This window comes from Myiozetetes cayanensis, unplaced genomic scaffold, assembly GCF_022539395.1.
Source record: "Myiozetetes cayanensis isolate MyiCay16 unplaced genomic scaffold, myiCay2020 scf3, whole genome shotgun sequence".
Taxonomy (NCBI): Eukaryota; Metazoa; Chordata; class Aves; order Passeriformes; family Tyrannidae; genus Myiozetetes; species Myiozetetes cayanensis.
Window position 1 is genome coordinate 15,205,890 of NW_026087521.1, and position 21,422 is coordinate 15,227,311.

At 42.5% G+C, this 21,422-nt stretch overlaps 1 protein-coding gene across 1 annotated transcript in view; it reads right to left on the reverse strand.

Annotated features, from left to right (window-relative positions):
• Nucleotides 1-21,422, reverse strand: part of CELSR1 (cadherin EGF LAG seven-pass G-type receptor 1) — a 169,228-nt gene that overhangs the window by 96,247 nt on the left and 51,559 nt on the right. The window contains 1 exon segment of the mRNA XM_050324656.1: nt 6,179-6,817. Coding sequence (XP_050180613.1) covers nt 6,179-6,817 — 639 coding nt within the window.

Sequence of the window (21,422 nt, forward strand, 5' to 3'; positions counted from 1 at the left end):
GGTGCTCCATTCCTGTAATTGTCTTGGTAGCCCTCATCTGGACTTGCTCCAACAGGCTGATATCCTTCCTGTGCTGGGGACCCCAGAGCTGGGTGCAGTGCTCCAGGAGGGGTCTCACCAGAGCAGAGCAGAGGGGCAGAATCCCCTCCCTTGCACTGCTGGCCACCCTTCTTTTGATGCATCCCCATTTGGCTTTTTGGGCTGCAAGTGCCCATTACTGGGGTCATGCTCAGCCTCTCATCCATCAGCACCCCCAAGTCGCCTTGGCGGGGCTGCTCTTGATGTGTCCATCCCCCAGCCTGTATCGATACCAGGGGTTGTCCTGACCCAGGTGCAGCACCTTGGACTTGATCTTATTAAACCTTATTCAAAATTGCCATGGGCCCATTTCTCATGTTTGTCCAGGTGCCTCTGATGGCATCCTGTCCTTCAGGTGTGTCAACCACACCACTCAGCTTGGTGTCATCTGCAAACCTGTGGAGGGTGCACACTCAATCCCTTTGTCTATATCATTGGTGAAGATATTAAATAACACTAATGATAGCCTTTTCCAGCATTTGCACCAGTCATGTTCTGAAAAATGTTTGGAGGATTTAAGCTCTGCTTCTGGATCATCACTGCACTGTTTACAGGGTCCTTGCCAGCCACTCAAGTGCTGAGAGCCTCTGGGGGCTCAGAAAGGGCTAGAAGGAAACTGAGGTATCTGGCTGTACACAACTTCTGCCAGCCCCAGGGACACAGCTGGCCATGTCTACACCAACAGAGATGTCTGCTTATTCAATAAAGGCAGAAGAGGGCTTTTCTCACAAAATTTTCATGCTGATGAGACAGAGGCTCTAAGTTGAAGATGAATGGAAAAGACTGTGCTGGGACATCAACTAAGGATGGACCTCATAAACAAATGATCATGATGATGTGATCATTAGATCACCATCAGATGTGAAAAAGATGGCTGCAGAGAGCGACAGGTACACAGCAATCAAAGGGAAATGGTGCTGTAGTTATGAAGAATTAGTTTCACTACAAACATCAGAACAACAGCATGGTATACCACTGATGGAAAAGAAGAAAATTTCGAAAAATATCTAAACCTCCAATGCTATACAGACCTTCACTGGGATGGAACCACCCTCCATAAGCTTTCTCTCAGTAATGCCATACAGAAACTGCAAGGTAAGGCAACCAGGTATTCTCCTCTGAGGCACTGAGAAACAACAAAAGTTATTAAAAGACTGATAGCCAGCACTCTTCTACTTCTCCTGCATCCAAAATTAGCAGAAAAGCTTCATAAAAAAGTTAAGATTTTAAATTCTGGAAATACTGCAAATCACTCAGCACCCTAGTAACTGTAACTATATTTAAAGCCTTGAAACTGAATGTATACCTTTTTTTAGAGGATTAGATCTTGCCTAGGTTTCATCTCCTTATTATATAAAAGCACCTGGGATCCAGTAGCATAACTTTGAAGACCTAGACGAAAGGACACTGTTCAAGCAGCAGCGATACAAAATATTTCAGTACCTTTACTATGTTGCCTTAACATTTGAATGAGGTATCACTCATGGCCCATGAAGCTGTCACATGCCATGGGCAATGTCTGTACCTTCATCGGAATGTTTGTAAACAACAAAGCTTCTTATTTAGTGTTTTGTATTAAAGATAAACTTGGTCACAGCTGCTTGAAAGTGCTGGCAAAGCCCCACAACCCTGTAAGGATAACTTTTGTTCAGCCCTGCTGTCATAAAACCATGGCCTTTCATAAGCTAAACAAGGAGCTAAAGATACAGTAAGGTACCTGTAGGAATGAAATTTAGATCTGCTGTACAGGATTTGGCTGTTACACACCTGTGATCCCACTGCTCCAGAAGTGTAACTGAGAGCGGAATTTCAGACTTTCTTGCCCAAGATAAAACACTCATTATGACTACCCTGGCTGCCAGATTTCTCTACTTGAAAGCTGAAATTCCCTCAAATAAATCTCTCTGGCCTGAAAAATGAGAATCTGGTATCAGACCAAGCTGAGAAATCACTATCTGAAGAATGGATATAAGTAAAGATAACACAGAAGCATATCTTCACGTGTACTTCTATGCTGTATGTTTGCAAGAGCCAAACACCGAGAACTGACTAAGCAATATGAACAGGAACTTCTGGCACGATGCTATGAAACCAGCTATAATTACCTTCTCATGACACAAAGTCAGAATTCACAGAAGCCACATTAGATGTCACGATTCCTCATGTCAATATGGTATCACAGATACAAATTAGGAGGAAAAAAAGTGTAACACATAAAAGATCTCTAATTGCTGTATTTGATTACTGGAAGATTTACAACCACTTAAGATTTCTCCCCTCTCTGAAGTGAAATCCAAGGAGAGATGCAGAGGATATGGGGAATTCTCTGATGATCTTTTTCCCCTTACAAACTGCTCCTTGCTAGGGGTTATGTAGCAAAGGAGGCAGAGAGAATGTGATATGAGAACAGAGGAGGAGAACTGTGGGAACATTAAATCTCTTCCTTATTTCAGGGGTTGTTGGTGTGCTTTTTTTTTTTTTGCATTAGAGTGCTTTTATTATGTGTCAGTTAAATTTTACTCTTTGGGAGCAGTCTTGGTGTCTGCTGAGCAGAAGAACTGAGGCCCTAGTGCTGCAGGAGGACCAAGCAATGGCAGGAGGTACCCAGGTCAGGGCAGGAACTGTGGGAATTCATACCCAAGAAGGTGGTGACTTATGGCCACAGTGGTCACATAGGCACCAGGATGGGGCTGGAAGTACACCTCATTCAGGAACTGCTGTGGCATCCATGCCTCCAAAACTGCTGTAGATGACATGATGCATTTACTATTCATGGGGTTGCCATCTGGGGAGTACAGACAATTTCACCTCTGTCCAAGCCTTCACCTATAGCTCACCTCAGCTGTTTCTGCAGCACTCAAAGATACATGAACTAAAGCTAGAAAAAATACATAGGCTTTACATAGTTCATTAAATTTGTTTGCTTAACTTAAATTACACCCTTTAACCCTTCAGCCACACACACAGCTCTCTGCCACCAATGTTAGTGTTTAAACTGTTCACTTCTCTACACTAATCTGTATACAAAGAAAAGAAGTTCAATGGGTTGCCAGTCTGAAAAAATATGATTAAAAATATATGTACTTCTTCACTCACCTCCTTACATCACAGGAAGTGAAATGAATTCCAAATCACCCTAACCTAGCCAGTAATCAGGTTTCAGAAATACCTTGCAGAAGCTCAGTTTACCTCTGTGCCCGTAACAGAAGACTCCTGAAGACAGAGAAACTTTCATCATGTGTAAATGACTAACAATTACATCAAAACAAATGGAGTGCTTCAAAGCAGTGTGGAAAAATGGAGGGAAATTCCATCCTATTAAGATAGGACATAATTATCTTCTACAGGAAATAAACGCTATATTTTTAGCAGACGACCAATCAGATAGATTCAGTACAGGGTTATGATTGTGTAGTGATTTCTAATTGAATTGCAGCCTATCTCCCAAGATAGATGACAGATCTGGGTATTTTCTTATAATTATTTTTCTATGTAGGCTCTTAATTGGGAAATGGAAACGTGAGAGCTCCCAGAGAAGGATGCATGTCATTCACTATCACCATTCATATTTCATCTTTTACAACTAATTCAAAGATTTGTAAGTACCTCATACTGAGATGTTACTGCACTGAGTTAGTACCATGATAAAATTCCAGTAATACCAGAATGTTCCAACCTTCAGACTTAGCAACTTTCTGCTCATTCCAATCTATGATCGCTGCATTTCATGAACCAATATACACTGTTGCTATTGAAGCATAAAATCTGGATTGCTGTAAACAATAATTTTATATACAAGCTGAAAACACAGTATTATTATTCAAGGTATAAACTGAACTTGCAAATGGATATGAACATATTTAAAGAAAAGATTAAAATCATAGGTAAAATAGCAGTTCTTAAAAAAGGATTGGGACAAAATTCAATAATGCATCTTCTTAAAATATTTCTAGTAGTAGACTAATTGTCGATAACATTTTCAACCTTGTTCTATAAAGCAGATGAAAATCAACCAAAATGGCCACCATACATTTCAGGTTTGACAGGTAAAACATTGTCATGGAACATGGAACCTAAAGGCACTAACGTAACGTAAACCAATCACAGCGCAGACACTAAATTTCTACTACTTTCATTCAGCAATAAAACAGAAATATTCAATAATGTTTGTATCAATTTATGGGATAAGAGCCTTCTTGATCATGGTTGGATGTGTTTTTCCCTGCCCAGCGTGAATGTGATCAAACTATCCTTCCAAGGAAGAAAGTGTTTCACTGAAGTGCAGTTAACCCTGAAACCTAAAGAGAGGGAAGCTATATGCTCACTCCTTAACTTCTGATCACCTTAATATCCTGCCAGCAGGACAGTTAATTTTTAACTCAACAACTATGTACTGAAAATACAGTTACAGATCAAATCTTTTTTGTGTATGAATAATATGGTGCTTCTCTTATAAATATGTACTGTGTCTGTTCTGACTACAGCATAAAGTATTAAACATGTTCATCAATTATTAATATAAGCTTATTCTCTTTTGTTTTGAAAGTATATTTAGCCTTTTTTCTGAAGATTTCTAAAAAGAGACTTTCAAAATGTGGTGGAATGCATGTCATTCCAAAACCTAGGACATGGATGAATTAACTTCATTTATATGCATAACTTTGTTTAATGAAACTTGCTACTTCTAAGCACTCCTTTTTACAGCATAATATTAGGTAAACATTTTTAATGAAATCAACCGATCATAAAATCTACTTCATGATGCCCAATGCTGTATGTATTGTGTATTAATGGATAATGGACTTTATAATGTATTTGACTGTGGAATTCATTCACGAGCAGCCTGGCAGGAAAATTACTCCTCAACAAACACCAAATATCCCAGCCATCTCACAGCTCTACTCAGAGTTTCTCCCACTGGACAAAAAATTTGTCTGCATCTTCTTAGGAAGGTCCTGCTGCCCTAAGCTCTGCACATATTTCAGGGAGCATCTCCTGTTCCCCTTGCTGGGGAAAGCCCAGTTCCCTTTCTGCCACGCCCTTGCTCACTAACTCCTTGCTTCTCCCACAGTCAAATTTTTGATTACAGCCCTGAGGCAAAAGCCACAGAAAGTGAAGGAAAACCCTTCCACCTGGAGGGCTGGATCTACATCATCCATATTTTTTTTTTTACATCGAGGCTTAAATAATTTACGGTTTCAATTTTTTATAACTTCAGCAGTGAGAGGCAGTGTTGGGAACCAGCCCCCCTCTGCTTCACCCCTTGTTTGCAGGGGTCACAACAGACATTGCAGAGCTGCCAGCGTAAATTACAGCAGGCAGCACGTCAGTGCAGAATGCTTAAATGCGTGTGCAATTTCAAATACATAAATAATCCCACTGACTTTACTGAAGCACCAGAAAACATTCAGCTAATATTCTTTCGTAACTTCTCAGGAGTATTTGAGAAGCAGCACTTTGATCTTTATTAGCTGTCAAGTCCACGATGAGGCAAAGTACGTTCCTCAGCAGGCTGCTGGAGACAGGCCTGGAAGCAGCTATGTCCTTCTGGAGTTTTATCTGGACATTTACAAACCAGAGCTGACTTGCAGTATTTCCCCTAAGTGTGTATTATTGCAGCTTTTTGGGAACAAGATCAATCTTAATGCTCTATGCTGGCTGATGACCAAGGGTTGAGGACCTCCTACAGAGGCTGTGCACCCCCACTACATCCTGGAATGAGGGACTGCAGAGAGGCCTGGAAGGCATGCAAGACCATGAGCCAGGGGATGTGTCCCATCTTTTTCCTTCCAGACAGAAGAAATAAATTTTCATAAAGCACTTTGAGCAGAAATTCAAAGAGTGCAAACGGCTTCACTAGCTGATAGTCCCTCTGTGTGGCCTGGAGCAAGGCACAGTTCCTACCACCATGCACGCACAGAGATATGGGACGTACCCTAAGTGATGTGTGACACTCACAAGCCTTCTCCTGACTAGAAGGCAGTGCCAGAAGTTCTTCTCCCTCTGATTAAGAATGTCAGCAATTTCAGCTTGACACAGAGCTGGCCTGGCTGATGGTCTAACATATAAATCATGGGTCAAAGATAAGATAAACACATACCAGTGTAGTCCTCATAGCATTCACAAGTGTAGCCCCCTTCTCGGCTTCGACAAAGCCCGTTGCTCCCGCAAGGGTTGGAGTAGCAGAGGTCAATTTCCGTCTCACAGTAGTCCCCCGTGAAGCCCGGGGGGCATCGGCACCGCAGCCCATTGATGGGGTGGATGGGGCGGAACAGGACAGTGTTGGAGCTGATGAACGGGGCCGAGCTGTCAAACTTCAGGACAGAGACACACTTCATGTAATTCTCACAGGGCTCGCGCAGGCAGATGTTGTCATCGAAGGGCAGCACCCTCTGCGTGGAAATCATGGTCAGCAGGGTCCTGTTGAGGTAGATCTGCTCCTGCAGGTCCTCAGAGGGGAAGAACTTGTTTCTAATGCCACCAGGGAGCAAGGCTGAGAAGGTCACATTTAGGATATTGGAGCTGACATCCGTGTCATTTTGGATGTTGAAAACAAAGATGCCGTCCTTGGCAGTGGAGAGCACAGTTGCCACCCCCTCCACAAACAGGGACAGGAGTGGAGAAAGGAACCTCTCCTGGGACATGTTCTCCAGCCTCACTGTGATGCTGTTGGTGAGCATGTCATCTGTGATGATGGTGACACGCAGGGTGCAGACCGCTGTGACACTGTGGACACCATCTGAAGGGAAGAGAGAAAGATAACAGTGATGTCAGAGAGCAGGCTTCAACCTGTGGACAAGGAGGCTCCCACAGTCTCCTGAAAATAAAACAGATCTGCAAGGCAGTTCATGGAATTGGGATGGGAGAGGGAAATGTATCCACCTTCTGCAGTGATGTCTTTACTCAGGAAAACAAAATTAAATCTCTTAAGGATTGCAACTCAAAGGATCCAAGACATCTTGAAGAGGCCAGAACATCTGGAGAAGATCCCAGGCAAACAACTAGCAAGGGGTAGTGAAAAAACAGTCTGAGAGCCCCATGTGGCCAAGGGGAAGCCAAGAGGAAGGAGCCTTTCATGATAGTGACTGCTTGTCTACAACTGGTGCTGGGAAGCTGTCACTTTTTACAGCACGATACCAAAATTATCTTCTCCAGGTATGGTCTCAGGCTTAAGGAGCCAGAAATATACACAGACAGAGAATTGTGATCAGAGCTTCAGATAAGTCACCTGAGGAAACAAGTCTTCACATTTGAACATCAGAACTTCTTCATTCTTCACACTTAGATTCTTCAAAATATTTTATGAATATTAGGAAAAAAAAATAAATAAAATATGTCTGCAGTGAAAAGCAGGCATTTAAAAACTCTTCCACTGCTTTAAAGCATTTCTGATATTGCTGTGGCTGTTCTGCAATAAAACCCCTAATTATATAAATATAGCACTAATACACACACTGGACTGAGAGATGCTGCTGTAAAATCTTAGTACACCCTGAGGCTTACAGTAGTGCTATAATGTATAAAGTCTAGAGCATTCTATCATTACAGAACACAACTGTGACACAGTGAGTGCTAGAATTAATTTGAATTAAGTTCAATGTGGGTATGGAATGGGAAGTTGCATCATCACTGAAATCAAACCACTTAGTTTAAATCTGTCTCCTTACTAACATTAAGGACTCATTAAAATATAGATCGCATTGCAGAAAATATGGTTAGTATTAGAGCTGCATCTAGAAATTCCAGGAGAGATCAAGACTGGCTTCTCATAGAAATGTTCCTTCTGCAAGATCTCACTGTGTAAATAAACAACCAGAAATGAGGATGAGTTCACCTCACGAGAAAGATGAACTGGTTTGAGTGGCCAGTATCAGTCCCACAGTGGGGTTAAGAACTAAATCTAGTTCCCCTAGGTCCCAGCTTGGTGCCAAAGTCTTAGCCCTAAGTATTCCTGAAATAATCATTACACAAGTAACCTGCTACATTTATTTCAATTCAACCACAAGGTACGAGCAGAAATGGATTTTGAATCACATAAACGTAAAGTTGCAGCAGGAACTGCATTTGAATCAATCTAAAGCCAGTGTGAGATCAAAAATCTAATAGCATAGACTGCTAAAGGTCATTTTGCTAAGGTTTCTTATCTCAAAGTGTGTGTTTATGACCCATTATGGTCATGCAGAAACAGAAAAGAAAAATAAGAATGGTTTCTTTCCTATTCACCTGCCATCACTCCACCTCAAGAGCTGTTTTGTTTTAAAAACAGATGTACTGTTGGAAGATTTTTCCTCCAGAATTACAATAGCAATATTGTAAATTACATTAACCAAATAGCTTTTGACTACCTCCTCCTGATCAGGTTGTCTTGAAAAACTCAGCTTTTACAGTTGGTTTTTTTCCATAATGAAGCAGCTTTTAGGCAAACAGAAAAATCTTTTCTCCTGTGTGCTACTTTAACTACTGCCTGGCTAAAGCCAGTCAGGAGAAGTCACTGTTTAGGGTGATTCTCTGACTTCTCCCAGATAACAAGTGAGAAGATGAGGAAATGGCCTCAGGCTGAGCCAGGGGAGGCTTAAACTGGGTATTAGGAAAAATTTCTTCACCAAAAGGATGGTTAGGCATTGGAACAGGCTGCCCAGGGAAGTGGTGGAGTCACCATCATATTTAAAAGATGTGCAGATGTGGCCCTTAGGGACATGATTTAGTGGTGGACTTGGCAGTGCTGGGCAAATGGTAGGACTTGATGATCTTAAAGGTCTTTTCCAAAGTAAACAATTTTATGATTCTACGTTCCCCTCACAGAAGCTCACGCACCAGCTTTCACTTTCTCCCAAGTTTGCAGAAATCTTCTCTTCTTCAGACTCATTTTAGAAATGCCTCAGCCTCCATCAAGACCCAAAGCAACCTCTGAAAATGATCCGTAGCCAAAATCCTCATTGCAACCTCCTCCTGCACGGTCTGTGGATTTCTGGCCAACGGACAATACAGGACACCAGTATTTTCATAGATTACATCCTCAGACTAGTTCACCCACCTCTGTCAATTGCACAGCTCATTCCCCCAAAGGCCAGAAGCAGAACAAACTATTTAATTTTTTTTTTTCATCAAGCAATTGACATTTGCCTGTCTGTCCCATTGGGTGCCTGAACTATTTTGCTATTTGTTGCACAATACACTACAGAAGTTCTCTCATACCAGCAGAACGCTGGACAATGGGTCCTTTTTTAAAGCAAACACTATGATCTATAGCCCATGGTATGTATAGTAAGAAGACAAAATACGATCCACTGTCGGACAACGCACTAGAGTCTACAAACTGTCATAATCAATATCAACTGTCACAATATGCAAGAGCTTCCCAGCATTCACAACAGCTATTCTGACACAGTTAATAAATCACTGGAAAAAGCCTGGTGTCAGATACCACACAACCTCCTTGTTCCACAGGCAGCACAAAAGAAATCTGGGCACAGACGTATAGCTGCAAAATGAAGTTGTGTTTTAAAAGCCAGTTCGGCTTTGTGCAGCCCTGTTGCAGAGCATTAAAATAAAAAGAGAGTAAAAAGGAGCTGAGCATGTGTACTATAGACAACAAAAGAACGGCACAGCTATACAGCCGGCTGGACAAGCGCCTCTTTCACATCACCAGCGAGGCTGAGAGCAGCATCACGGGATCCAATCATCTATTCATTCAGAAACTCAAGGAAAGTTGAAACAATCTGTGGTTTTATGGGACCAACTTAGTATCTATTCTACTTTCAAAAGACAACATTCCCTTTGAGGGCTGAAACAAGTGCAATAAAGACAGTGGAATTTTTTTGTCTTTGTTGGGAATTGAATTAAGCCCTAAGTATCCAATATGTATGTGTTTTGAGATTTACAAGTGAAATATTCCATGAATGATTACAATGTTTACTGCCAGAAAAGTCAGAAAAACAACACTAAGAAGTACTATTCTATGGAGTGCTACTACTTCATGGCCTCCACTGTCTGCGATGCCTACCATATGCAGCTACCCAATATACATGCACTACCAATCTGTTGTTCTGCTAAAAAGGCTCTAACAATCTGAGTTTTCAGAGGTCTTATGATACAGCTCTAAAAAGTCCCTACCATTGTTTTGGCAGGTACAACATGGTTTCAGTCAGGGGTGTGAAACATCCTTCAAGTGATGCCACTCAGGAGAAACTCTGGCTACACTTTACTCTTTGGAGCAGACCTTTGCACAGATGACTGCACACACATACACAAGGCTTGGCTGTCACCAGTTCTCACAGCCATCATCTGCTGGGTTTCAGTAGACTGGCTGGATGCAAGTGTCTTCCTGAAAGAGTGCTAAACACTCAGATCATGTTGGTAGATGGGATGTGCAGGCATCTTGCTAAGAGTGATTTGAGCAGACGGCCTTGATCTTAGCAGCCCAAGCCACCTGAGAAAAGGGAAACACAGGACAGACCAAGGAGAAAGACAGGATTCAAACAATGCTTTTTATGGGCTTGGCTCCTAAGCCCTTGTACCAACAGCTTTTGTCAATTTTGTCAATTAAGTTTCCCTTCCATAAGATAGGGATAATGGCACTTACATGTACACTGTGAAGCCGTGGGTGCAGACAACGAAATGCTGAGACACTGGGGTGATGAAAGCAACATAAATGTCTTAAAGACATCATAAAAGGTTCTTTCAAAAGCTGTTGCAGCCAGGTTTATCAAGAACAAGGTGGAAAGATGAAAATAAGACTCGTAAAGTCTCACAGACCAGTAAATGAACAAAGACTATTCTGGACAGCAAGGTGGCTACACCAAAAATGTTTTAATCACAGATGTGGTCCCTGCAACCTAAATTTTTATCCTGGCAATATTATTTTATGTATCCTTTCTACAAAAGGAATCTCCAGAAGGTGGAAATCAAAGCAAACTGTTGTCTTTTGTGTTACTGTCATTGCTGAATACAATCCTTAAAAAGAGAATTACTCATCTTCATCCTCCATCAAACTGATGAAAAGATTTAGTAGCAAACATGTACCCTGATGCATTACAAAGAAAAGAGAAGACAGCAAGGCTGACTAAAGCTTGAACCTCTCTAAAATACACGAATAACTAGAGAATTGACTAAATAAGCATTGTTTCATTATTACCTTTACTTTACAACAAACCTTATCAAATCTGAGACTTTAATCTCAGCTTTCTATCTTCTGGCAGTCCATAAACCAAAGAATTTTATTATCAAGAAATGTAAATACAGCAAAGTTTAACTGAAATGCATATTTGGCAATGGTAGCACCTGGCTAAAAAGGTTCTTTTGGGGTTTTTTTTAAGCTTGCAGAAATAAAACAATTAACACTTTTTTAGCTTATTACTTACAAAGGTTTTAGGGCTAATTTTGAAAGCTACATATTTTATATAAATACTTTATCATCAGAGCTTTCTTTCACAGAAATAGCAACCCAACCCATTATAATTCTGTTTGACAACACACCTGGAAATAACAGATGTCATTGTTTACGACAGCCATCCAAACTCCTTAGCTAGCAAAACATAGAATAAGGACACTCCATAGGTTCAAACTTGCTCTTTTCAGCTCGTAAGAAGCCGTTATAGCCATGGGTAGCCATGGCTTGGAATGATCAAACCTCCATCCCCCATTTGCTTCCAGCCATGTCTTTAGATATGGGAGTTAATACACACCTAATCCAGCACTAAGCCTGGAATTACTGAGGAGGATGTCATGCTTTTAGCGTCCTCTCCACTGCTTGGGTGTCAGTAGCACATTAGTAGCACCAAACCACAGAAAGAGATTCTGCAGGCAATGCTTGGCTGTCTGAGCAGATCTGGCACCCAAAACACACTTCCTGATGAGCAAACAGCAATAAAAAAATCAGCAGATGTCAACAGAAGTGACACACAGTCCTGCCTTGAGTTTGCCTCAGAAAGTCTGCAAGCATTGGAAGGCTGAGTCCTTTTCCCTGCACTGTGCTCCCACTACCGTGGAGACAACTGAAAAATGCAAAAATGTCAGTGTGTTCTTATTATCCCTTCCAAACCATTATTGTAGGTGATACAAAGCTTCACTTCGGTGAGTAGAAATAAGAAGTCTATGACCATTCATAAGAAAAAGTCCTTACAATACCTTCTATGTTATGGAAAAGTTCAGGAGTTTATAGTGCACAGAAAATAACCTGAAAGAAAATAAACTGCACAGAAAATGGCAAGTAGAAAACTAAGTAATACACAGCAAGAAAACGTTACCAGAATGGTAAAGGAGAATAGGCATAATTTACAAAAACCCCGCCTCAAGGGGTAGTGAGCAGCCCCATTAGAGAAGCTGCTAGAAAAAGGATAGAAACTGTGTATGTGACCTCAGTTTGAGTGTGCCCTCAAGGCACCTTGGAAAAGGAAGCAGGGGCTGGTTTTGGCCTTAACTCTCTGAAAGACCAAAGGGATGGCCAGTAGCAAATGTGCCCTCCGCATCCCTAAGTAATCTCTGTTTTGGGGCAGAAATAGATCAAAGTGCAAATGTCTCTTCTTCTAGAGAAAAGTGACTTTAAATAGTGTGAAACAAGAAAAGGAACATCCATGAGAAGTACTCTCCGTCACTTCCCTTTGTAAAAACATAAACTTATTTGTATAACATCCTGTCATGTCTTAGCTAGGCACTAATGAATTCTGTCAAAGCCTCCCTCTCCTTGGGATCGAAAACACCACTGATGAGCAGTTCTGTCTTTATGTCAAGTTGGATTGGAAACAACACAGAGATGATTCTCTTTGGCCACATGAAGCTTACGTTATTGATCTTGTTTCAGGCTGCCAGTCAGCTCCCCACATTTAGGAGCACTGACAGCCAACACAAGTTGTGGGCTTTGGAAACAATATATAAAAATAATTATCTATCACAGTGCAAAGGTTCATGTTGGAACCATTGCTCCACAGAATGTTGAACCCCAGGTCTGCTCCAAAGCCCATTATGCCAACAGGAAGATTCCCATTGACTTCAGTGGGCTTTACTCACTCCCTGCCAAAATTGGGCCTAAAGCCTAATTCTCTGAGTTATTGCCAGCGCACTCACACAGAGCTTCACTCCTGACCCTGCAGCCCCAAACAACAGCAGTCTGCCAAGGAAATGGCTCAGGGTTGAAAAATAAAGGTGGCAAGAGCAGAAAGTAAAATATGATGGACGAGTACGGCAAGCATGTAGATACTAGACACGTCACATGGACTGCACCTCCTGAGTTGCACGGGTTTTCCTAAAATCAGGTATCTGAATCTGTACCTTGACATCTCTCAATTTCCCGGAAGGACAAGCAGCTGAAGCCCCCATTCTGCAGATGCTCAGTTTTGAAAACACAGGCCAGCGTTGCCCCAGTATCTCTGGAGAAGAGAGAGTTTGGAATGGTCACAGGAAGAGGGAAGAGAAAGACATGTTACCTAGTGTTATGGGGTATTTTAGATCACATGGTGAGGTAAAACAGGAGGCAGCTGAGCCGCATGGTGTTTGCAAGTACCTTGGCACACCCAGCCCTGACTGAGCTACAAGGAAGGGGAATGTCCTGGGTGAGACGTCTTTTTGGGAAAAGAAGGTATCTGGGATTAACTAAACCAAGGTTGGAAGACTGATGGAGGACAAGCAGTTGCCAATGTATGGCTGTGCCCACAATGAGCCCTCTTTAAACCAGCATCAACCACACTGCCTCCAGCATCCTCATGCTGCCACTGCAGCAGTTCAGAGCACCCCAGGGTCTGCCCCAGCCCAGCCACGACACAGGGTATATACTTAGATTGTAGTTTGTGCCCTGTTGCTGTACTGCCCCTGGCAAGCATTAGCCACATCCTCACTTGTGAAATTATGTCAGGGTCGGTGCAAGCAACGGATCCCGACAAGTCTGTCCAGACACTTCCAGGCAAAGCCACCTCTCCTGCTCACAAGCTGCAGACACTCTTAAACATTTCAAGTCAAACTTTATTGTACTTATTTTTTCAAGATGAGTCATCTGTTCATCCTGAGAGAGATGGATATCTGAGACACCTGGGGAAGGTGGGCAGTGAGACTTGGGGCTTGCAGCTCATGGCAGCACTCACCCCACAGTCCCCTTGGCAAGCAACCACAGCAGTACCAGCTAAATCAGACAGCTAAAAAAACCCCCAAACTGCAGTAGGAGAAATTGTGCATAAAGCAACTGCGAATTCCCAACGTGCACAAAAGAAAAAAAAACAAACCAATTTTGGCATCGTTATCTTTAATGTAGCCTGTGCTGTTCAGGATTATTTACTTTGTACACAACACTGAAAAGAAAAAAAGCATATTTCAGTCTGCAGCTTGAACAGGGGATTAAGAACAAATTGATGCCAACTGGATTGCTCAACACTGTACAAGATTGCTTTTCTGAAACCAGCACCTGCAAGCTGAGAAATCTGAAATGTTAATTGGGTTGACAACACTAGTCTGGGGGAACATTTCCGGAGGGTAGGAGGTAAAGCAAGTTGGATCTGATGGCAGGAATAAGCACTCTTGGATTCTAAATGAGTGAGGAAGAAGATACACCTAACTTCCTTGAAAGCCCTCCCACAGCATCACTTCTTGCTCTTCGGGTACCTAGTGCTCATGGGCTATAACTGCTGTGGGGTATGAGATGTGGGCAGGGGAAGCTGACAGGGATGCAGCAGAAACCAGGCGAGCAAGAAAACAAATCCCTGTCCAGAGCAGAAAGCACAAGAAGAAAGGATGATGGATACTTAGAGAAAAGTATGATATGTGGGAAGATAGCTTGAGCATGCTAACAACCAGCTCCTTACAGACTATTTAACTGCCAAGGAGATTTTCCTTCTGGCTAAAATGCAAAGCGATTTTCCTTCTGGGCTCTGCACACTTCCCTGTACCTCAGATGTTTTTCCTTGTTAGCAAGGACCGGCCAGACTCCCCCTGCCCAGCCGTGCCTGGCAGCGGGGCTGAGCCAGCCCCGGGGGAGCGGCTGTGTCCGGCTCCTGCTGCCATCTCTGGCAGGGCACCCTGCCCAGCTCCTGGCCACACCAGCCCTTGGTGGGGTGCACAGCCCAGGAGCCCTTCCCACTGCTGCTCCATGGCTAGCATGCCAGCTGCGATGCAGGTTCCAAACTCCAGTTGAAAATGAGGATTTCCATTTAATGCTAATGTCCATGGAAAGTGTGTATCCTACAGCACTCATCAGACCTGTTTAGATGAAAAACCCCACTCCAGATCACTGCACCAGTCAGATCCACAGACTGACTTGCTGGGGGCTCTGCCACCTCCTGTAAAGCTTGATCTTGCTTCATATATAACCAAAACTATTGCCTAATTACTGCAATAATTTTCAAGCTTCTCTGAACTTTAGAGGAACTTTAGAGGGACAGGGGTTTAATATAATTTACATTTTAATTCTAATTAAATGCATAGCTAAATGTCCTTAGCTAAAAGATACTTTCCCAGCAGAAGGCACTCCTTCCAGCCACATCTCACAGTGCACCGCAGCCGTGGCCGCAGTGTCTTGGAAGGGGCAGGCAGAGCTGCCAACCCGCATCGGGGGGCACAAAGCCCAGGCACAGGGAGCCCAGTCACCCATCCACCTACAGCCAAAGGGCTACTCATGGGCATCCCTACCTGCCCAGCTGTAACCAGTGGTATACAGGAGTTGAAAGAGGTTTCTTAAAGATCTGGGAAAGCACCAGACAAACTGAACTGCAGTCACAGGATGCTCCAGCATTAATCCTGAAGTAAATGGCGTATAAGATACACACAATAAGATAAGAGCAGTGTGTTTACCCTGAGACACTCTTTTGCGTCACTTACCCACTTCAAAAGGGACAGCCCCTGTGTGGGGTGCCTGACTGTGCTGCCAGGGGGACAACCAATGGGTCACCATAAAAGCCTCCATTCTCCTCAGAGCTACACATCCCCTGCAAACATTTTTACTCACTGGCTCTGATTAAAGCAAGAACTTCCCCAGGCAAGCCAGAACTCTACTCAAATCTCTCCCTTTGCAGTTGCAAAGCAGGAACAGATGAAAACTATTTTGGGGATGGCAAGGGTGGGGTAGCAGGAATTGGGGTGGGGGCCTGGGAGTTTCAAAACTGGGAACAGTGATAAGGAAATAGCTTCTCTGCCTCCGTGTTTGCACCCATACTGCATATTAGTAACCTCAAAGGTATCCTTTCACAGCAGCATCAGCAAAATGAAATGCACCAGGTTTATTATTCTAAATGTCATCATATTCCCATGTTCCTTTTTGCCTGGAGATATGCTCTGCTCCTTGCTGTAACCCACAGTGAAATCACAGGGACACTTCCTGCTGGATGGAGTTCAGGTTTGCTATCTTGAGTGGAAAACAAAGGAGGGAACAATGAAAGACAGACAATGGTCATGTTTTCCTGATGTCATTTCTGTTTACAGACAAGCTTTCAAAACAGTTAATTACAAGGTAAAAGTTACAACCAGAAAAATTCAGCTGTGGTGCTCACGATCCACTGAAGCCCAGCTTGGGAAATAAGAGTGTTCTTAGGCATATGTGTACCTTTTTTTGTTTGTTTTCTGTGGTTTCTGTCATCATAAGACCATTTGCAAATTAATACAAGGTAAAAACAGAGGGCTAACCCTCCAGGACAGGACAAGCATTAATGGCTATGTGTCAGCTTCCACATGCACCAGGCACAGGAAAAGTTGGTTCAGCTACTTTTTCTGCCCCAGGAGACTCAAACAGGCTCCAGCATGAGGGACCCACACAAGCAAGGTAACACTCTCATGCTGCTTCAGTTCTCATTAAATTTTTTGATGGAAACAAAGACTGGGGCACAGATGTCCCAACTGTAGCACATGTCTAAAAGGAAAGGTTTCAGAGCATTTATAACTCTCTCTTTTCCCTTTTCCTCTCTCAATTAACGTTTAAGAATTTTTAATAAGAAGTAGATCAAATTCAAGAGAAGCAATGGGGAGCATCACAGTCTATCTGCTGGAATCTGACAAAAAATACACCCATCCCTCACAGTCTGAGGAATTTAGACTTACAACTAGCTTGAAATTAGAAATCCCCAGAATGAAAATATTACCTTCAACAAAATATCACGTTTTCCTTCATTTTTGGTTTCAAAGGGAATAGATTTTCCTTTTTCTTACTAGATTTTACAGCTGACCAGTTTTTAGCTGGTCTTTGCTGTTAATTGAGGTCTGCTGACTGCAGCAGAGTAAGAAGCAAATAAGCAAATCAGAAACTTGAGGAAATAAATATAAGCAAATAAGAAATGGAAATGAAAAAAATTTGCTTGCATCATGTGATTAAGGAAGTAAGAACAGAAGACAAAACAAACAGGCAAAACTGCCCTTACCAAACTTTTGTAGTTTGAGGAAAGACTCACCAGGCACTGGGAATATTTATAGGAAAAATGCTATTTACTTTGTCCAGACTCTCTGTTGATAGGCAACCTACACAATCTTTTAAAAACGCAATGCAAAAACAAACCCCCCCTTTGATTAGCTCACCATCTACGCATCGCTGGCCACTGGCAATGAGATCATGGTGGTTTTGGCCACATGGTCAACTGAGATTATTCTTGGATCCCTGCCGTTAAAACTAGTGTGCTGGACATGAATCAAAAAGGACAAAGCACTTGTTTCCTGTTTCTACAGTCCTGAACCTGCAGTGGGTATTTTCTCTCCAAAACTTTCCCAAAGACAAAAGCAGCCCCACAGACAAAATCAAGAGAATGCAAGAGCTTGACTCCTATTGCCACACGTCATCTTGGGAAGCTGACGGAGAGAAAGGGCAGGTCAAGTTATGACAGACAAAAGTGGGTAACATCAGTGACTCGGAGCCACTGGTGAAACAAAGAAACTACACTGATCTTCAGAAATGATACTGTAATCTCAAATGCCTATCTAAGGATTTCTATTCAGCTGAACTGCAGAAATGGAGTCATAACTACATGATTCACTTCTTTAAGAATTAGATAAGATTTTCTGCCAGACACTTTGTAAGACGCAGACCTTGAGCAAAACGGGTATTTTGTATTCTAGGACTAATGTAAGACTATCCAACAATTTCCATAAGCAAGAGATTCTCTTTAAAGGAATTTACTATCATGGATAACAGAGCAAAAACTCGTGCTCTTGATACATCCTTGATCTTACCGCAGCATTAGCGGGGCATTACCAGGAGTCTGCCAGGCTAGGCTCAGCCAAGTGGTCACAATCTTCCGGCCAAGGGCAGGGTGACTGTGTCTTTCTCTTCTGGGTAATAATTTTTTCCTCCCTATTCTGCCAAGGCTCCAGACAACCCAGGGAAGTTGTATTTGGTGAGATCAGGGTATTCAACAGCAAGCAGAGCACTACTACAGGAGCATGCCAAGATCCAGTAGGCACGTGCCCTCCACAGAGCAGGGCAAGACAACTCCCTCTACTATCTACATCATGCACGGCACAAAGTTTTCCTGGTGCAGTGACAATTTATCCACTATTTCCAGGCATCTCATTGAAACTAATGCTCCTACTAGATCACTGTACCTCTTAACACCTGTAGCAAAGCTTTCTCTTTCAACCCAAGCAGAATTTCCAAGTGTAAAAGAGGATACATCCAGTGAAAGCCGGACATATGATGACCCTAATGGTGCCATGAAAAAAGCATTTTTTTACTAGCATGGAATAAACTAACAATGGGAAAAAAAAGTGTCATTGTACATTGAGTTTTCCCAAGGTTGTTTGCGTGTTCTAAAAAGGTTAATGAATATATGCATCTCCTTCATTATAGTAGCAGTAGATTGCTATTAATATCTTTAAAGGCATTATTTTTCATTGTTTTGCTTATATTTTATGGAAAAATATAAAATATTGAGCCTATGCAAAATACCATCAAAAACTGTCACTGTTAATGTTGAGCCTTAAAATGTAAATCACTCTAGTAAAACATAAACATCTTCATTCCAGGAATCCTTATGCCTATAATCCCACTGATATCAGCAGAGCCTGAGCATTACAGGACTGCTGGATATGAAGCCTTCAGCCCAATTTCCAAGAGTGTACTTTGGTATGACTCCAAGAGAGTGCAGCTTCCCAAGAAACCACTGAGTCAGAAGGATGAGATTTCACCAAGCAGTAGTAGAGGTTTGTCCTATGACCTATCTATAAAATGTACCAAACCTGTGTCCTCCATTTGTATGCACACAACATGGGATAAATGTTATTCCTGAGAGAATATAAATACTAATTTTATTTTTAAAACATCCTTTTGAGAATTTTATACTGTACCCTGTGAAAAGCACCTGTTTGTAAATCAGGATTTTTTCCCTTCAAAGAGTTTATCTGAATTCCTGTAGGATGGTTCATACTGTCGAGTCATTTTCCAAGAGCTCAGACTACTGCTGAAGTTTAGTGGAAAGCATTTGTGTTTCAGTGTCCAGAGCACATTTTTTCATCACCTGAACTCTGGGGTCATCACCATCAGCTCTGTGGACCATGCCCTTGAATGCAGCCACTCATTCTCTCTCTCCACTGATAAAATTAGGCTTATGCCATGGCCTCAATTCAACAATAAAGGTCTCAGAAGAAAAATGTATTTTAGGTATTTTCTAAAATTTCCTCGGTTTTTAAAAACTTCTTTAGCCCTGTTTAGATCTAGGCTGATATTCCTGTGCTTGGCCAGTACTGAGCATCTTTATGAAAAATCTTCCTAAAAGCTGACAGAACACCCAGTTTTAGCACCTGCAGTGACTGAACTGCATTAATGACCCCTGCAAACATCCCACATGATCCGCTCCTTTTCTCCACAGGGCCTACCAGAAACCCCCCTCTGCCTCCCAGCCTACAAGAAACTCGCTGATACCAAAGGCAAGAGGTAAGATAGCCAAATCCTACCCATGGTGGTCCACAGCTGCAGGACCTCATAGTGCTGGCTGCTTTAAGCATTAACTGCCTTGAATGTCTCACAGGTGGGCTCACGTGAAAGGCAACTAGAGGTTCCGTATTTGCATGGAAGGAACTGTTTCTCTCTGGATGTGACAGCTGGTGATGGGGAGAAAGGCAAAGCCGCCATAACCCGGATCAGTAGAGGTTTATAGGGCTGCTGCACAGGAAGCTGCAGATCAGCAGAGGCCAATGTTAGTGCAAAGGACAGTAAAATTCATGTAAACATATGCCAGGCAAGGGAGGGCTTCAGCACGCTCCAGGTCAGGGGGAGCACAGGCTGAAGGGCTGGGGGCAGCGTGGTGACCAGCAGTGATACCCAGCTGTCACCCAACACGGCTCCACAATTTGTCACGTCGTTGTCATTCCTCAGGTCAGGAAACACAGAGCAAGATGCACAAAGAAGTATCATGACAGCTGGCTGCAACGTCTGCAGAAAGCATCAACTGGAGAAAAACACTTCTACCAGAAACCTTAGAAAATTGTGGAAGCTCTTGATCTCCACTCCTGTGGCTGCTAACAAGAGATGGGTGCAGCTCTTCCTCCAGTGCCCCCAGAAGAGCAGAGAATTGCCCCACAGAAGCTGGCTTTTACTCTGTTTTTTTTTTTCCTTTCTTGACAGGTAAAACAAACTGCTGCATTTGTAGCTACAAGGAGGTGGAGGTGTAAGAGGACAGCTCACATGGGTGAGCTCCTATGCAGAAGCTAACTCCAACAGTGAATTTTTGGGGGGGAACTGTTCATGGGCATCAGGCCTACAGGGTGGGGTGTGTTTGGCCAGACGTGTGCCTTCATGAAATCTAACTTACTCTGATTTCATTAAGGTAAAATTTAAAAGTGCTTCCCCAGTTGAAAAACTTATCTTCTGCTTTATTCCATTAAAAAAAACACACCAAACAATCTCCTAATAAAAGATGGTTGTAAAATTAAAAGTGGAAAAAAAAAAAAAAAAAGCAAAACAAAAAGCAGTAAAATTTCAAAGAAAGTTCAAACTCAAGATAAAATATTCTAGACTTGAAAAAAATTTCCAATGTGTCTTTCTCAGAGACCTGTTTGACAAAGAAGACATTTCACAGTCTCCTGTTATGGAAATCTAATTCCATGCTCTTGCTTCAGGACTTGCTGCCGGCTCTGTGTGTAATGGCTAAATCCTTCCACATCTTTTCATATTTGTCTTTGAAAGAGCTCTTGTGAACAGGAAACTGCTGCGGCACCAGGATACTGTGCTCCTTAAAACAGCTCAAGCTCTGTAAAATGACCTCTCTCAACTCATTTTCTCAGTTGGCTCAAGACATCTCCGCATGTTGTTTCTACAGCAGTAACCTGAAGCTTCAGAAAATGCTGTAACAGGTGGTTAAAGTTAAGTCAGCACCCAGAAAGAGGAAACATTTTATTACTACCTACCTAGTACACCTTTCTTCCTTTGCATCCAAGCTCATAACCAGAGT